Source organism: Alligator mississippiensis, chromosome 4 (assembly GCF_030867095.1).
Source record: "Alligator mississippiensis isolate rAllMis1 chromosome 4, rAllMis1, whole genome shotgun sequence".
NCBI classification, from domain to species: Eukaryota; Metazoa; Chordata; order Crocodylia; family Alligatoridae; genus Alligator; species Alligator mississippiensis.
This window is the reverse complement of record NC_081827.1, coordinates 153,049,767-153,068,852: the sequence shown is the minus strand read 5'-3', so window position 1 is coordinate 153,068,852 and position 19,086 is coordinate 153,049,767. Positions and strand designations below refer to the sequence as shown.

At 45.2% G+C, this 19,086-nt stretch overlaps 1 protein-coding gene across 2 annotated transcripts in view; it reads left to right on the top strand.

Annotated features, from left to right (window-relative positions):
- The first annotated feature begins 16,528 nt into the window (after positions 1–16,528).
- Positions 16,529–19,086, top strand: part of ETV4 (ETS variant transcription factor 4) — a 42,875-nt gene continuing 40,317 nt past the window's right edge. The window contains exons 1-3 of one of the 2 annotated variants that reach the window (XM_006266366.4): positions 16,529–17,062; positions 17,161–17,242; positions 17,425–17,472. In XM_006266366.4, coding sequence (XP_006266428.1) covers positions 17,006–17,062; positions 17,161–17,242; positions 17,425–17,472 — 187 coding nt within the window. In that variant the 5' untranslated portion in view covers positions 16,529–17,005. The remainder of the gene's footprint in view (positions 17,063–17,160; positions 17,243–17,424; positions 17,473–19,086) is intronic. The other variant, XM_014609183.3, reaches the window with a different exon arrangement.

Below are 19,086 nucleotides of genomic sequence, written 5' to 3'. Positions count from 1 at the left end.
GCTTCCTTAGTCCTCTGCCAATTATATTCACCCTGTTCACGGGATTCTCAGAGCACAGACATCTCCTTGTTCCAGATCCTCTTTGGCTGACCTGCGATGGTGATGCAACTATCAACCATCTTTCTAGGAACTAAGAAAAAAATTGTTTCTGCTAACAAGTCTAGCTAAAATTAAAGGCCACATCTGCAAAATTAAAGGCCAGGAGCAATGTCTAATTCAGTCAGCTCTCTGATGGTGTTCCTTATCTTTGGAGGAAGCCCAGCAGCTGATTAACAAATGCATTCTTAAAATTAAATTAAGCGTTAAGTGGTGGGAGGCAATTGGGTTTCTAGAAATTTCACAGCCTTACCACATTGTCCTCCTACACACTTCTAAAGGTCATCAGGCTTGTGCTCACTGGTACTTGTTTAATTGACCCCTAGCACTATGTTTGCAAGAAGCAGTGTTAATGATTCAGGGGGTACCACTCTGTTCTTAAAGCTGGTACCAAGCTAATGTTCAACCAGGTGGAGAAGACTTGCAATGACACGAGACACAGCTTGTTCCAGTGGTGACATGTAGGGGGGGCATGGGGGTGCATGTGCACCCCCTGAGAGTGCTGATGCATCCCCTGACAGGCCATGCTCCCTGCTTAGGCAACGGTCAGGGGGGGCAGGCGGAAGCGCCGGTGCCCCCCCTGCAAGCACCGGCTAGGGAGTAGGAGCTCTAGATGCAGCCCCACAGCTGCTTCTGGGAGCACCACAGCCACTTACACGAGTGCTGCGGCTGCTTCCTGGTCAGTGCAAATGGGTCTTAATCCTATGCACACATTTTTTAAGAGTAGGACTGTGAACTCCACTAACCTAATCAATTTACAGTTCTGCCCTCCTAAATTCTCCACTGCAATTTAAAATGGCACAGAGCTATTTGTCATTTTTTTTGTGCATTGTACTTGTATTTGTTACTAACCAGTTCCACACCAGGCCTGGTGTGCCTGGTATAGTTTAAGCTTGTAAATGCTTAGTGTCCAGCAAGATAAAAAAATCCTAGAGAAAACAGAGGGTGTTTTGTGACCATAATCATAATTTATCTTTTCTATAGTGTGTGTAGATGAAAAATCATGGTTCAGAAGCATGACATGATAAATCAGTGATTCTCAACCCTTTTATACTCAAAGCACCCCACATTAAACTTAAGACACCCCTTGGAAAATGCCAACTCTTAGTTTTCACTCCTTTGTTACTACAGTAAAATAATAAAGCAATTCTTCTGTTGCAAAGAATTCAGAAAGACCACAACAGGTCAATATGTATTTAATACTATGGACGCCTATTTAAAATCTCTGGTTTTATCTTGTAAATCATGTTTGCACCCCTAACAGTGCTAAAACTATGTGGCACCCCATGGCAGCCTTGAAAGGATTTCAAGGCAGCCCAGGGTGTTGCTGGATTAAGAATCAGTGTGATAGATGCCAGTGGACAAATATAAGTGATGGGTGTGGTACAACCCTAGATCATACTTCCTAAGAGTGTTATCGGTCCTGTGTTATAATGAATGTTGCCAAACCTACTAGATTAAGGGATATAAATAGTGAAGTTCTATTGCTGAATGAAATCATCAAGAATTCCTATGGCGCCTGGATGCTGATAGTGAAGTGATAGATGCATTAGAAATGCAAGAGATTGGGTAGATGGCTACATATAATGATGGGGGACAGATTATAAATTCACACATCCTCATCTTTCAGCATGGGAATCTACAGAACAGTAAGAAGCCGAGCTCCGTTCTCTATTGCTGTTGTTTTAGATCAGAGCAGGACAGGGCATGCTCAGCAGGATTCTTGCCCAAGTCATTTTCTGTCAGATTACAGGAAAGGCACCCATCTACCCATAGGGCAGTCATCTTCTTCCAAAAGCTCACCAGCAGGATACACTGGGGAGTTGCCACAGTCTGAGCAAAGCAGCAGCAGCAGGGAAGTGATGAAGAGTTATCAGAGTACAACAAAGGTAAAAACTTTTTCAAGGGCTATCAGCAGGTTGGGAATCCCCAGGTTTGAACATCACAACAGAAAGAACTATTATGTGAGCTACAGGAACAACTGGACCAACCTGCAAAAGTAATAAAAGGCCTTCCCTGGGACAACGGGCCAATACTTTACACAAGCATTCATTGCAGTGATAATACCTATTGTGTCCGGTTCCCTCAGGTCCTCACTGCCACGCATTTACATTTTCACAGACCTGCATTTTGCATACAGGAAACCTCCTTCACTATTCACAGGTTCGGCATTCGCAGTTTCAAATATTCACAAATGCCGAACCTACTTCTTAAATACACTTAAAGAAGTTCCTCAGGAGCTCCGTGCTTGCCACTGCCAGGCTCCTGCCACTGCCACCAGAGCAGCCATGCCCCCCATTCTCCCCAGCCGCCAGGGGGCACTGAGGTCATGAATGCAGACGGTGTTCATGAACACAGTGCCTTATTTGTGGATTTTGCCATTCGCGGGGGATACGAGAATATATCCCCCACGAATGGTGAGGGTCGCCTGTATTGGCTTCTATTCTACCCAAGACAGCACACAAATGCCAATCGACTTTCCTTATGCCTGAAGAAGGGTGCTTGTGCCTGAAAGCTTGCAAAGAACAATTTTTCCAACTATTTATTGGTCTAATAAAAGATGCCACATCTACCCAAATAACCTTGTCTGCCAGTGACAGGATGTCCCAAAGGCCCTGCTTTTCTGGGAGTAACCCACTGGGGCAATCCTCATCAACCCTTTGGAGACCAGCTGTCTCTTCTATATCCTCCTCTAGTGTCAGTGCTAGCTTGCTATGTCCAGCCACCTACTTCTCCTTAAAGAATAAGAGAAGGGGCAGCTGTGGCTGGGAGAGGGAAGTCAGAGTCCTTAGAAAGTATGTTCCTACTTTCTGGTCCCCTGTCCTGAATGCTGCCATGTGCACAGTTGCACCCCATACTGCCATATGGCAAAGTGTTTCCAGTATCAGGGTTTCTGTGTTTTTTCAGGTATCACATCACCTTGCTAGACAATGGTGGCTAATAGCAATAAGTAGACTTAACACCTTATTCAGGATATTCCTGTTCAAGGAACAACAGGGTATTGAAGAGTGTCTGAGCTGGTTTCACTCCAGATGTTAAGAAACCTGAGCTCTTCATCCAGCTGTTTCTTTATTATTATTTTTATAAAACTGAAGGTCTGTTCATGTCTCCCTCCTGCATAATAGGGTTTTTTCCCTAGACTTTTGTTTGCCACATCCTAAGACATTTGTCATTTGTTCCTGTAAGTGTCAGGATCCATGACTGGGAAATCAGCATTGTACTAACCATATGTAATGCAAACTGCAGGACAAGCAGCTGAGAACCAGAGCTGACTTTTCTCATACCATTGTGCTCTATAAAAATAATTGAAGGAGTGAGGAATTACACAGAACCTGATTGTTACTTAAGAAGAAACAAGTCACCAACCAGGGGAAGAAACCTCTGACTCAGGTGACAGGGGTCAGACTGATTGGAGTAAAATCTGTAGCTAGTGATGATAGAGCAAGATCCAGTGCCTTCTGGTTTATATTTCCCTGAAATCCTTTAATGTAGGCAAAATCCCTGCTTGGGCTACAATAAAGATCACAACTGTAGGAGAAAGTAATGGGAATAATTAATCATCCTGGGTGTTATTTTGTAAGCTTGGAACGATGGACACCAGAACAACTTTCCCTAGCTCAATGGTTTAGGCCTTTGAAAATGACTGGACAAATCTCTAGAACATGTGCAAGAGGAGCCAGCCAAGCTTCAGCAAAAAGTCAAGTCTTCCCACCCATCACTTCTGTAGCTCTTTCACATAACCTGAATATTTCCTATCTTGGCACCAGCTCCGTTTTCAGAGAGGACACAAGTCCTCTGTATCCCCATCTTGCATGATCCCTCAGTCTGAGCATTAACCAACCTATTTTTTTTCCTATTATACACTTATGGAAGTCAAAGAAAAGCAATGGACAAATGGTTGGAGAAATGAGAGTACATGGAGGTAGGCAGAGAGACAGACGTCTAGATAGCTAGCTTTAGGGCATGGCTCTTCTGCAAAGATATTGTTTTCATCAAGAGGTAAATCAGAGAATTGACCTTGCTAATGATAAGTAGTCTCTGTTTCACCTTGAGACACTTAATTCACCAATGAGGTCAGCTGTACCATGATAATTACCACTTCATTCTATTACTGCATCTCTTGTATTGTTGCTTAATGGGTTTCTGTGCTCTTAAAGCTATGTGCTACCTGCTTTTTATTCCCTGCCTAGGAGCTTATAATATGAGTGAACATCTCAAATAATAGGACTAAATTGCCCAGCCCATTGAAGAAAAGACAATTCTTCAGTTTTATTCTTTTTTGACACTCTTGCTTCCCTCTTCACTAATTACTGCCTGGATAGAGGTATCAGATTCCCTGGTGAATCCTGTGAAGCAGATCCTGTATGTTTTCCAGAGACCATGAAGAACAAGAGGAAGAATACAATGAATTTGTTCCCACTTTTGCCAGTCCCAAGCATTCAAGCACCATGAGGATTTTTTAAAGGTTAAAACTGAAGGGGGAGAGGTTCTGTTTATGTTCTCCTCATTTGCTTTCTGGTGCTGTAACCCTGATCATGTTTTCCAGTGTTTTTGATGCTGGAAACTTGCTTTGAAAAGGAGATAAAAGCTGAGATTCTCACATAATCACACGACTCCAAGAGATGAAATTTTCAGAAAAACACCTGAGCTATTACAAGACTTATGACATGATCAGAGAAGTTGACAACACTGTTCTCAAGAATTTTTCTAATATCGCCCATCAGCTTGCCCCTCTTCCTATGCAAATCTCAGTTAAAATCTTCTTAATTGACTTGTATGGCACTTAGCAAAGGTTTCAAGTACTTTGAAAAACTGAAAAGTTTGAACCAGATCATTCTCCTGTTGAATCGGCAGCAGACTCTCACTGAATTCCTCAGCAGAAAGATTGGGTTGTGTGCTCTACAGTAACTTTGCAGAATCAAGAGATCATGTGTCTCCTACTGCATATATATATATACACTTGTATATGTACATGTGCATGAAACAGACACAAGTATATAAATACACATGCATATGCATAAGCACATACGAATGGACACATGCACAAGTACTCCAACAAATCTCCAGTCCAAACTGAAACCATTGGACACTACTGCAATAAAAATAAAATAATGATACTAGTGGCAGTATTACCAACAGATTTTAATGTCACTATGAAAAATGGCATCACCATATACTAGATGAGGAGGGTGACTCCACTGTGTCTTACATCCAACCATATTCTGTATCACTTGGGCATACACACACACACACACACACACACACACACTGCGCACATCTATATATGGCCGTATGGTACCTTTGTTACGGCGCCATCATGTAGTACTTCCTTTTGGAACAGCCCATACTGCGCCATGCCAGCTGCAAATGGTTATTTTTGGCTGCTACATCACCATAGCAATGCACTGTAACGAGGAAGTGTGTTGCTACAGCAGCATAGTGGCGGCATCACAGTTTTTGCCAGTGGATGTTACGGCACTGTAACACATCGCTATGGCGCTGTAGCAGCTTGTGTACATGCCCCCTCTAATGTCATCGAATCACAGAATCATAGAAAATTAGGGTTGGAAAAGACCTCAGGAAGTCATCTAGTCCAACCCCCTGCTCAAAGCAGGACCAGCCCCAACTAGATCACCCCAACTGAGGCTTTGTCTACCCAAGTCTTAAAAACCTCCAAAGATAGCGATTCTACCACCTCTCTGGGTAGCTTCCTCCAGTGCTTTACTACCCTCCTAGTGAGAGAGCTTTTTCCTAATATCCAACCTAAACTGCCTAGGGCATGCAGGCAGCAGATCGTGGCTCTTCCCAAACTCTGGGCCACACTGTCACCACCACAGTATCCCAGCCGCAGCCCCGGAGCAGCTCCTTACCCAGCTGCGCACCCCGCCTGTGCTTCTCCATAGAAACCCTGGCCCTACCCTGTCACAGCCCCACCCCTCCTGGGGTCTCCATGGAAACCAGCCACAGGGAAGCAGGCAGGGGCTGCTGGGAAATGGAGTCCAGCTGCTGGCCGGATCTGCCATTTTGCCCACACCTGGTCTAGCTCCATCCTCTTTGGAACCACCCTTCAGGCAGTTGAAGGCTGCTATCAAATCCCCCCTCAGTCTTCTCTTCTGCAGACTGAATAAGCTCAGCTTCTTCAGCTTCTCCTCATAAGTCATGTGCCCCAGCTCTCTAACCATTTTCAATGCCCTCTGTTGGACTCTTTCCAATCTGTCCACAGCACTCTGTAGTGGGGGCCCAAAACTGGACATAGGACTCCAGATATTGCCTCACTAGTGCCAAATAGAGGGGAATAATCACTTCTCTCAATCTGGTGGCAACTCTCCTACTAATGCAGCCCAGTATGCTGTTAGCCTTTTGTGAAACAAGGGCACACTATTGGCTCATATCCATCTTATTGTCCACTGTAATTCCCAGGTTCTTTTCTGCAGAGCTGCTACTTAGGCAGTCAGCCCCCAGGCTGTACCGGTGCATGGGATTGTTCCTTCCTCAGTGTGGGACTTTGCATTTGTCTTATTGAACCTTGTGAGATTTCTTTTGGTCTGATCCTCCAATTTGTTGAGATCACTCTGAATCTTAGATCTACCCTCCAGTGCCTCTACTACTCCCCCCCCCCCCCACCAGCTTGGTGCCATTTGTGAATAAATATAAATAAAGAAATATGTAAGTACTAATTACAAATATAATTATAGTTATAAATAAATATGTCACTCATAAGCTTGTTCGCACTTGCTGTATCTCACACCAGAGAAATTTGCAAAAGGGAGCTATAGCTTTGAAGCAAAACCTGCCTCTTCATTGCACAATTGATTCTGGATCATGAGGTCTATATATCTGCAACCTAAAAGGGGCTGGATCTGTCTCGCCCTTTTCATCATTAGCAGCATAAGTCTGGACCAAGCTCTCTGAGAAGTCCAGTGCAGATATTCAAGAAGCTGCCAGCCTGGGCCCACATCCTCCTTTGGCAATATACCACCCTTTCCCATTCCCTGACCCCTTCTGTTTCCTTGGCTCCTGATAGCCATTTCTAGAAAGTCCTAACATCTGCTCTCCAATGTGCCACAAGATGGCAGTCTCTGAAAGCATTAGGATGTGATTACTATAGCTGGACATGCTTATTTGGTCATCTATTCTGTGTTCAAAAGGGTTAAAGGTCTGATACCATAGGGTCCATATTTTATTAGGATAGATGGGAACCCAGCACTGCTCAGCACTGTTATGTATTGTACAGCCACTTTACCCTAGCAGACTTTACAAATTGCTGCATACACATATCAGAGCTGCTACAATGCAGCCAGCACTGGGGGAAGACTGGCAGTGCCACAATATTGTGGCCCCAATTCATTCTCAGAAAGCAGCATTGAAGGAGATGAAAGCAAAAGTTCACTGTCAGATCCCTTCCCCTGCAAACCCCATCACCAAGAGGAATTCCTGCGCTGACTTCCCTCTCTAGCAGGGAAGAGCCCTGTGTGCTGCATATTCCCTCTCCCATGAACTCCTGAGAGTCAGTGGGTGCATCTACACAAGATGCTTTACTGCACAGTAAACTGCACATTAGCTACTGCCTAGTACTGCTTGTGTAGACACTGACTGGGAGCAAATTTGCTCCTGGTCAGCCACACCAGGAGAGGGCCACAGGAGATCTGGGGAGAGGGGGAGTTCTCTGTCCCTGGTCCTGGTGCAACTTAGCTCCTGGCTGCCCCCTTGCTGGGTTGGGAAGCCCATGGGCACTGGGCTTGCTGGCAGTGGTGTGTCCAGATGTGCACCAAACAGGAGAGTTCTGCTGGCTGCAGCAGCAGCTGTCTCCCGGCCCCTACACATCAAGACCGCGCCCGTGTACCCTTCCCAATGTGCACAGGGCCAGGAGACAGCTGCTGCTGCAGCCAACAGAGCTCTCCTGGCCCCATGCCCCCACCAACCCCCAGGCTAGCACCCTGAGGGAGCCTGGAGCTCCCCCAGGCTGCTACAGGGGTGCAGAGCAGGGCAGGAACAGCCCTGTACCAAGCCACTTCTATTGGGAGCAGATTTGCTCCCAACAGGGTGCACATGTAGTCACATTCCTGGGGAAAGCTTGCTGCACAGTATTTTACTGCACAGTAATCCTATAGCACATCAATAGCACAGGTAGACGTGCCAAGTGTGTTGCAGAGAGGGCAGGTTAATACTGATGTCAGTACTTCCTGGGCATGTCAACATGTTCATTAACGCACCTTTGCTACTGTGCATTAAGTTTAGAACCTCTAATATGAGGTACTACATAAAGGTGCATTAGCCCATGCTAATGTGCAGTAGCAAAAGCAAATGGTTTTTTTGTGACACTTAATGCACAGTAGACTAAATCTAATGCACATTAGTGCATTAGTGTGGTTTTTGCCATAACACACTAATGCACAGTAAAATAGCTACTGTGCATTATGGCATCTCGTGTAGATGCACTGGCTGATCTGTTCTTTTGTCCTCTAAGGTTAACAAGGTGGTTCATCCTTTAATCATGCCACTCACCGTATTTGATGAATGGATTGACCAAACTAAGCAGAACCCAGGCTCTCAAGTAGCACAGCTAAGAGTAGATGACCAAGGCAGAAATCCTGCATGCTCAATAAAGTGGCGCAACAGAATGTAGGCAGGGGGGCTCCAGCCAGGCAGAGTCCCTTGTCAGCCATTCAACACCCCCCATCCCTGAAAAGCACTGTTGCAAGGGGGAGGGTTAGGTGTTGTTGCCAAGAGCTACGTTAACCCTTCCCTGGTCCTCGAAGCCACTCCCAAATTAAGGGATTTGGACCTTTGCTAGCTGCATAAAACTGCAATGATTTCAGAGCCAGGGGAAGGTTAACCTTGCTGTTGGCTGCCAAACCTCCCATTGCAGCAGTGTTCTTCACCCCCTTCCCCTCCCCACAATCCAGGTGCCCCAAGTCCTGATCCTGATCAGGTGTGAGTCTTCTTCCCAGGGCACAAACTCTACCAGTTAGAGAGCCTCCGCTCTCAGGTCTCAGTGTCTATGAATTAGTCTTCCCGCCCTTTGACCCAAATCTTTTTTGAAGCTATGTGTAGCATGGGCTTCCACTAAAAGTCCATTTTGGGCCCCTCAAGCTATTCCCCTTACTTATAAAGTTATATGAACTTTAAAGCACTTGGCTCCCTCTAATTAGAATTTTGACACTTTAAACCCAAGTAAAAGCCATTTTCATGTAAAGCGGAGTATCTCTACCTCAATTCTGAAACTTTTAGATTAGTTTTAATTAGCATTTATTTCACCAGCTGGATGGGCCGAGGAGACCATATGTAACAGGCAACAGAATGTAGGCCACACAAGCCTTGTCTAAATTTGGCCTTTTTATTGAATGTTTCCCACCACTAGTGACATGGGTGCAATCCAACAAGAAGCACACATGTATGCAAGTTGGTAATTTTTCACCATATTTCAGTCCTGTTCTAAGCAGAACTGGTTAGATCAGTTGTTGAAACATCCATAGTTCCTTGGTAACAGAAAGTCTGGTGTAATATGGTCAAGACATGTAATATGTTTTGGCTGGTCAAGAGGAGCCATGTTTCATAGCTCTCAGCTTGGGTCTTCAGAGTAAAGCTACAGAGGCTCATGCTTACATGCTGGACATGCCTGGTGTGTCAGCCCCATCCCCCTGTCTTTCAGTATTTGAGTGCATGCACAGGCCTGGCTACCTTTCTCTGAGCACATCTATAGGCTGTACAATAATACCTAGCTGGGAAGTCTGGGCTGTTGAAGCAAAATTGTACCTTAGAGGTAAGAAAAACCCGTGCACAAGCAAAACAGGAAGGAGTTTCTAATTAAAGCCTTGGATCATTTTTCTGACTCAGAGCTCTCCAAACCAGCCTAGACAGACTCAGGAGTAGCGCACAGATTGGTATCTATCTCCCTAATCAGTTTAGTGATTTTTCTTTAAGAGGGGAGGCATGTATGGAGAGGCTAACTCAGGTGGCAGAGGGCTTTTCCTGTTCACTTTTGCCTGCCTGCTCTGGCTTGGGATCTGTTAGATTCTGCAAAGCATGACAACCATACATCACAAGTCTGTGGCTGCTTGAAAAAGCAAGTCTGCACTGTCAGTGTGGGGTATTCATGCCAAGAGAAAGCAGCTAGTGCACTGCACTGTTCCACACCTGCATTGTAGAGCATGTGCTGCCATTGTGATCTCAGAGGGTTTTATACCCACTTTTCACTGGTATAAGCAGCACACCTGGTGCAGCAGAGCACAGCTGGGCCCTGGCTTGAGCCTGTGGGCTATAAGTGTTGCCATTTCCCCACTGGGGAAAAATATAAAATAAAATATGGCAAATCGCAATTTGGAAAAGGTCTGGGAAGAGACTTGGAGCTTCTCTAATGACTCTGTGGTAAATAAAAAACATTCCCTTTTGCTGCAGTCAAAGCTGCATTCCTTTTGGGAAGGCATGAACCTGGAAGCTGCAGCCTACACTTTGTCGTTAGTTCTCATCCTCTTAATATTTCCTTGTCTATTTTTCTCCTTACTCCAGGCAGTCAGATTTCTTTCTGCAGCTCCTGAAAAAGTCAAGCCCCAGATCTGTGTTATGAGCTGAGATTTTCACAAGCAAATAGGAGCTGAAATTTGAGTTTATCTTGGAATTCACACATATGCAATACTCAGAGCTGCAAAATGCTGCTCAGCCTCTAGGTCAGGGGAACTTTGCGGCACATAAAGATATGGTTTTCTGCCTTCAGTACTGTGATAAGTAAGTCTTCAACACCTACTTACTAATACAAGTGGAGTTCTGCCAAGGAAAGAGTTTGCCTTCCCTCTACAGGATCTAGAAGCTGCTTCCCCTTTTGGCAGCAGCCCCATAACTGCACTTCCTTATGAAATGATATACCCTAATGGGAGAAATCTGCTGATGAATATTTAGGATCTCATTCACTTCTTCTTAGCACTGAAATAAATCAGAGAATCCAGCAGGGCTAGACTGCAGTAAAATCCGGTGACAGTAAGGAAAGCATCAAGCCCCTAAACTGTTGTGAAATGTTATTCATTTGAAAAAAACTGCTCCTCTCTGTACAGGCTATGCAATGGTGAAGGGGATACAGAGAGCCACTGTCTACTGTGGCCCAATCCTCATCCTTTGCTAGGGGCTTTCATAAGCAGGAATGGACCTGCCTCACCTGCCTTGCATCTGGTAGAAGCATTTCACGCAAGGGTGACTGAGCAGAGGGACAAGGCAGCATTTGATCCAGAAATGATCCAGAAAAAAAACAGAAAAAAGATGTGTCCAGCAAATTGTGAGGAACTTTCCAGATTTTCCCACAAGTTTTAAAAGTACTTTTGCAGCAGACACTCCTGCTTTTGTTGTCATTGATGTCTGAAGGCCCTGGCTGTACTATAAACATAGTATAGTTGTAAGCAGAATAAAAAAACCCCCCAAAACATGCTATAACCATGTTATGGAACTATTTTTAGCCTTGTAACCTATCAGAGTTACATATATCCTATTGCTTTTAATAGACTTACTCAGTGTCACAATGAAAGTCTGTAGCAGAGATCTAAGTCAAACCCAGATCTCTAATTCCTGGTCTAATGCTGTCATCATAAGACCATCCCTCCTTTTAGCTTGCAGTGTAGAAGAGATATAGCCCTGTCCCTGAACTGTACTGCAGCCCCTGTCCTGAATGGTGTAGCAGAGATAAATCTGCATATTTTATAGGACTAATTTTGTAGTACCAATAATGCAGCTTGATTCTAGCTATGTCATCAGAGCAAACTGTATTATAATAATCAGGTCCCCGACATAACTGCTTCACTGTTGCAAATAAATTCTTAGAGCTGGCAACCCCAAAATGCTGTAACGTGGGCTGTCTACCTGGAAAGTATAGTAGCATAAACTAAGATGTGAATTTATACTTATTCGTTAGACTAGAATAGCTCTTGGGGTGAACACTCAATCCGATATGAGCAGTTTTCCTTAGGTTAGCTTGTATTGTTTGGAAAGGGTCTTACTTTAAACTCAAAAAGCTACAAGTAGTCAAGAATTGAAATGTTTCCCCCAAAGCAAGGGTGGGAGTAGGGAGATTACACCAGTTTAACAATCTTATGGTGACTTGGGAAACTTTCCTTCATAGACAAGGCCTCAGAAGCTGGTCTTTGCAAAGTCCCATGTAGCCACCTAGTCTGTTGAACAGGGTGGAGCAGCAAGTTAGGAACTGGTACAGCCCTGTATGTCAGCTCTGGCTGCAATTTTGCCCTGGAGAACCAATGTGAGGGTTTAAAAAACTCCAGGGGAGCCCTGAACATCATCACATCTTGTTGAGGTGCTATAATTCACACCCATGTTGTGCCTGCTGCTCTTTGGCAAGAGACAGCCCTTTGCAAGTCACAATATGGGGGGGCCATGGAGAGATGGGATCAACCTGGGGAAGAATCAGAATGTTTTCCTATTTCTCCAAAGCTGTGATGGCTCAGCTAAAGGGCACAGAAACTGGACCTGAATGGGTGGAGTTCCCAGAGCCAGACTCCATGGACAGAAGTTAAGTAATATGATAAAGGAAATCCCTGAAATAAAGCAATGGATTACCACTAAATACAAAATTCACTACACTTAGAGAAAGAATCATAGAAATAGCAGATCCCTTCTTTTTCCCAGGACACTTCATTTTCTTTATCTCCAGTCACCATTACTGTAACCACCTCTCTCCTCTCCCCCCCCCCCCCCCCCCTTGGTCATATTGTTATGGGTTTTGTGTATCTCCTGTAACCTAGTTGTTAACATTGTATCTCCTGTAACCTAGCTGCCTTCCCCTCCTCACCCCCATCCTTCTATTGTTAGTCCCTCGCTGGGGTGCTATGTATTTCCCTACTGGCTTTGTCACCTTTTTTTTGGATTCACAATCCTAAACATTCACTAATAAAAGTCCATTTGTATTTCTATAACACCTGGAGGCCCCTATCAGGGGTCAGTGCCCCATTGTACTGGGCACTGTGCAGAAGAGACTGTGTCTACCCCAACAGCTGAAATTCCAAGGCCCTGATTTGTAGGGAGAACCACATGGGTGAATGCTTCCCAACACAGAATTGGGACCCAAGTAGGTGAAAGTTAGGCATTATATTAAATGCAGATCAAGCCTGCAGCCAGAAGGGCTTGGTGAGATGCCCTTTAGAACTTATCACTGTAGCTCTTCTCCTGCTTCCTGTGATCATTCTTACCACATCACATACTGCCTCTCCGCTCTTTCATTTACTCCCAGTCTGAGAAGCAAGAAACAGGGGGTTGGAGAAGTTACCACTAGGTCACTGGTCTCAGTCACCTCAAATATGCTTTCTGCAGCAGTCCACTAAATTATGAAATTCATCTTTGCCTTATGAAGCCTCAAGATACTTCCCCGTTTCTTCATCCTCAAGAAGCCTCAAGGTAGCAACTTTAGGGCATGAGATTGGGTGTGGCTGCCTCTGATTCCTACTGTGGCTGTCAGCACAATGAAAGGCTTTCCTTTCTCCTACAGACTGAGCATGGTCCCATGGTCCCTACAGCCCTTATGATCCTGGGAATGAGGGACATAAGCTAAAATAACTGAGATGAAATAAGGCTCCTTTGGAAAGACAGATGAGTCCTGTACATTCCAACACACTGCCCACCTGAGCCAACAGAGCAGATGGCCATGGAGGAATGGGAAAGTTCTTTAACCAGTAACACCTGTTGCAGGAGATTTGCTATCATTTTTTACACTGTAGTAATGTTCAGAGGCACCACTGCAGAAGTGTAACTCAAAATTTTGGCACCTTGGAGAGGGTAGGGAAATGGGGGTGCCAAGCACTTACCTCCTTACACAGGAGCCACTGAAGCCACAGACTCCCTGATGGCTGCCATTCTGTTGTCCCCTCTGAATCAGCACCCGGGACTTGTGCCCTGCTCACCCATACCTACTTATGCTACTGCATCATTGTGCCTGGTGCTGACCGTCATACCATAAATGAAAATCCCTGCTCCAATCAGCTTGCACTGTAATGCATGTAACTGGCTTGGGGGAGGAAGAATCATCAGTTTCCTGTGTTGGCTGTGATAGAATAATCCAGGAGTGCACCAGTTTTTCTTTTGAAATGATAAATCAGTTGCCACAAGAAAAATAATCCTTGCAGAGGTTAGAAGAATGGTGTGAAAGGGAGTGTACTATGATTGATAAAGTGGTATTATTGCAGGTGAGAAGGTTTGGTTTGCTCAACTTGTCACTTTTAGGTCCTTGAATTCTCTGAAGTTAACATGGTCACCTTTTGGGATGTGTATGCAGCTATCTTCTCTCAAGCTCTCTTTTTCTTCCAAACTGTGTATGTGCATATGGATGAACTAAAATAAAGAGAGCTGGAAGGGCTGCTCATATTTTTTAGAAGTAAATTAAGTTAAAGGACTTCTGCTGAGGCCAAAGGCCTCTCCTTTGCCTTGCAATTCTCTTACTGTCAGCTGGGTGGGAAATTAAAACATTGTAAAGTAAACAAATATTACAGTAGAAAATTCCAGCCAGTTTAGAGTCCAGAATACAAACATAAGTTGAAATCAGATCTGATATAACAAAGGCTCCATTATCTGTCACCCAGGAAATGTGCCACTGGTAGCTAAGAGTCATGTTATTGTTTTCCTAACGTCTGCACAAGGGAAAGACACAGCATGGGTATCAGTGAGGTATCAGGTGATAAGAATTATTTTCATGTCAAGACGCCAAGGGTAACCTAACTAGGAGGGTCTTTTCATTCAGTCCAACCCTGACTATAAACCATAGATTACAGCCTGAGTTTGTTTTTATGGAATTTCTACAACAGCTACAAAGTCACTGAAACTATAAAAAAAACTAGGGAAATCTGCCTTAGCAACCATCTCTACTACCATGTAACCACCTTCTAGTGAGGAATGAGTTAACATCCTAAAGTTCCATCTAAATTAGGTACACAATTGCCAGGATTGAAAGGGTGGGGGCTGATTCAGACTGTTAATTACCCGAGGTGGGGAACATATTGTTCAGTCTTGCCTGTGCAGACAGTATAGAGCTGTGTTTCAGCCATGCTCCTAAACAAAACTACAGCCCTCCAATAAACACTGGAGTTGCAGCTAGAATTGGCACAAGGGTTGAACAAGTGTATAATTGCTTCTTACGGAGAATAACAGGTCTGGGCATCCAGATACTACCCTCCAATATACTATATTAATGTGTTAGTTAAGTAGAGAACATGGAAATATGCAGAGCTTCCATACTTAGAAGTGAGTCTATCCCTCCTCTTTCTTTCCAGTTCCCCATTTTCCTTTCTGCCGCCTCTTCCAGCATCTCTCTTGGAAGTAATTTCCCTCTGCTTTATGCTACAACTACTGGGCTCCACAGAATGATATTTATGGTTGAACAGGCTGGAGCAAAACATGTTATACTGTGTCAGAGAACTTTTAAGGAGAACTTTAAGAACTGGAGCCTATAAATTTGTATATGCTTGTTCGTGCAACCCTCCCCCCCCCCCCAAAAAAAAACCAACCTGAAAATCTTTATTTGATGGTGAAAGCAGCAACTGAGCACCTGAACACAGCAGACTAACTAAAGTGTATTGCTCCACAGTATCACACAACCACTGGCTGCTCATGGAGGCAGTTATCTCTTGGGATGGGGAGGATTCGGGGCCTGGCTTAGTATTATTAGTATTACTGTTATTACTATTATTATTACTATTATTGCTATTATTATGTTATCATTATCACTATTAACATTATTATTATTATTTTATCATTATTACTATTGCTATTATTATTACTATTATCATTGCTATTATTATTTTATCATGATCACTATTGTTTTATCATTATTATTGCTATTATTATTATTATTATTTTGTCATGATCACTTGTATTTTATCATTATTATTACTATTATTGCTATTATTATTTTATCATTATCACTATTATTTTATCATTGTTACTATTATTGCTATTATTATTATTATTTTATCATTATTTTTATTGCTATTATTATTGCTATGATTATTATTATTATACATGTTTTGCCTTACATATAAAGCATATGAAACTGGCATCAGGAGCCAGGGCTTTCACCGGCTGGCACAACCCCGGAAGCATGAGTGAGGTGTGCAAGTGTCACGGAATCGTGAGTAAAAACCAGTCCTGCCCAGCGAGCGAAGTGTGCAAAGCCGCTTTGAGATCACCCCTTCGCGGGTGACAGTCCTGCCCGTGTGTAAATGCCGGCGGGCCCGCCCTATCACGCGCACTTCCCGGCGCAGCTCTGGTCGCCTCGCAGACCTTCATGAATGAACTTCGGGAGGTTGTTTTTTTTTATGAATGGGAGCCCTGGCCTTGAATGAATGCCAGAGCGCGGCGCTGTGATTGGCCCTCCCGGCCGAAGTCACGCCCCCTACTGGCGGGGTGAGGGCCCAGCGGCGCCCTGATTGGCGGGCGTGCCCCAGCCCCTGGCTTCATTCACAAAGTCAATGAAACAAAGGAGCGAGAAAGCTGAGCCTGTGAAAGAGGAAATGCACCAATGGGAGGCTGCCCCCGGGCACCCGACTGCCTGAGCCGCCGGGAGAGCCAGCCTGTTCCCTGGGAGCGGGCCGGGGCAGGGCCCGCTGCTCCTGCATGCGGAGCCCCAAGGGCTGAGCGGCTGTGAGGCGCCCGCGCCAGGTGAGAGAGCGGGGCAGGGGCTCCTGCCTGGAAGTTTCCCCGGCGGAGCGGCCCCGGCCCCGGCCCCGGCCCCGCGCACGAGTCCGGCACTGGCAGCGTGAGCCCGCGCTCGGTCCTCACAGCCGCGGGGAGCCCGCCAGGGCCAGGCCGGGGCGCGGGGCTGGGGCAGGTGCAGCCCAGTGCCCCCTCCCGCCCCTGCGGGGCTCCCTCTGCGCGCCCGCCCGCCCGCCCGCCCGCGGGACCCCCCATGCCCACGAGCAGCTGACGCATGGACGGGAGGATGAAAGGATACTTGGACCAGCAAGTGCCTTACACTTTCACACACGTGAGTAGAGCCCATGGCGGGGAGGCGGCTGTGCCCAGCCCCGGGCCCCGTCCTGGCGGGACTGTCCCAAGCGCGTTTGTGCTTCCCCCCCTCCCCAGAAACCGCTCGGCAATGGGACCCTGACGGGCGCCAGGAGAAGACCCATGGACCCAGGCTTACCTCCCCCGCAGGACTCGGAAGGTAAAGGCAGCCGCGCCGGGGGCTGCGGGGAGGAGGCGGGGGTGGGGGTGGGGAGGGACGGGACGGGGCCACACGGACCCTCCCCCGCCGGGCTCCTTTCCCATCTCTCCCAGTGCTCCCACCCAGTCCAGCCCCGGCGCATCCAGACTCCAGTAAGGGACCCTCGTACTTTTGTCTTGCAGACCTCTTCCAGGATCTGAGCCAGCTGCAGGAGACTTGGCTGACCGAAGGTAAGCTTCCCCGCCTCGCTTGTGCTGCTCTTCTTCTCCCCTTGGTTGTCCCTGACATTTGTCCTGTTCTTCCCTCACTTTGTTTGCCCAGTTCTAAACCTTAAATATTTTTTTTTCCAGCCTTGCCAACCTCTGGGCTTGTGTAAATCGGGGATTATGAATCACACTATTGTGCTGGCTATTTGCTTATGAATGGTGCTTGGCTCTTGGCCATTTTCTCTGTTAAAATTTTCACTTGCAGCATCTACTGGCAACAGCTGGGATTGGGGTTAATTTCTCACTTGGATTTGTTAGTTGCCAAAACACTGATGATGTCTTAAATAAACACTGAACCACTACCTTTAATTTTGGGGGGGAACTCCTCTTCCTAATTCAAAGAAAGTAGTTCTCTGACGATTTGTCCTGGAGCTTCTTGGCCTCTCTAAACAGTGTGTTCGGTGTGGATTTCTAAATTGTTTTGCCTTTTGACTGTAACATTGAAGGAAAATGATCAAATCCCAGTGAGCCCAATTAATTCAAACTTCAACTAATGGAGAGTGATCTATTGCACTGGCTTTAACTGCAGTGCTACCAGTGGCCCATTCTCTGAAAGAGTTAAAATGTTGGTTTTAGAGTGTTTTACTTTAATAGAAGAAGAGAAACTCCTCCTCCTCCAAAGGTGCTCAACATGCTATTGATGTTAAACAAGTATTTAAGGGTCTGATAATCCAAACGGCCATCTTCCCTCTAATTCTATGAGAAGAAGAAGAAATAATCCCACTGAAGTGTGACATTTTAGCAGTAAATTGCAAATTTAGTCATATAAATGGGCTTTTATTATTAAAAAAAATATATTTTTTTTTTCCTATTTCAAACCCAAATTAAAAGTCTTTGATCAGGAGAGCCTTTGGGAATGTAGGCTTCTGTGGATGCAAAACAATGTCTGGAGGCCAGTCCAGGATTAGAATTCCTGTCCCTTTTCATGCTGCCAGGAAAACAAGGATGGTTTGCTTGAAGTCCCTTCATATTAATGGCTTTCGTGCACACTCAGAATGAATTAAGAATGAGATTCTTTAACTTTAAGTAAAAGAGGTGTTTGTAAGAAGACTTAGTAAGTAGAGACCACACTTGGAGTCTGGTGGATTTTATGTTAGGCCTTCTGATTGCCTGTAAATATTTTAAATTTCATTATAGTAAAGTCCAAAGAGCTTGCAGAGAATCTCTTATCAAATGTTCACATTAGTAATAGCCACCCTTCCCACTATGGTGTTCTATGTCTATCTCTCAGGCATGGATAGAGGTAAATAACCTGTCATTAACCCAGCCCTGAGGAAGGGTACCTTGTGCCCAAAAGCTTGTCTAGGATCCCTCCCAACTACACAGTTGGTCCAATAAGAGTTGTCACTGAAGAAAAGCCTACCTCCCATTAGACAATTACTGGAGGAGAAGAAATTATTTTCCCCCAGCTATGGAGTTACTGGAAGGCAATCGCACAGAACTGCCTAGTATAGTGCTAGAGTGCAAAGTAAAAAGTTTGGGATTTTCACCGGCTCTGCTATTGGTTTGGGGAGTGCCCTTGCACCTTGCTGAGCCCCAATTTCTCCGCTTGCCAGTTAATAAATATTAATACTTTGC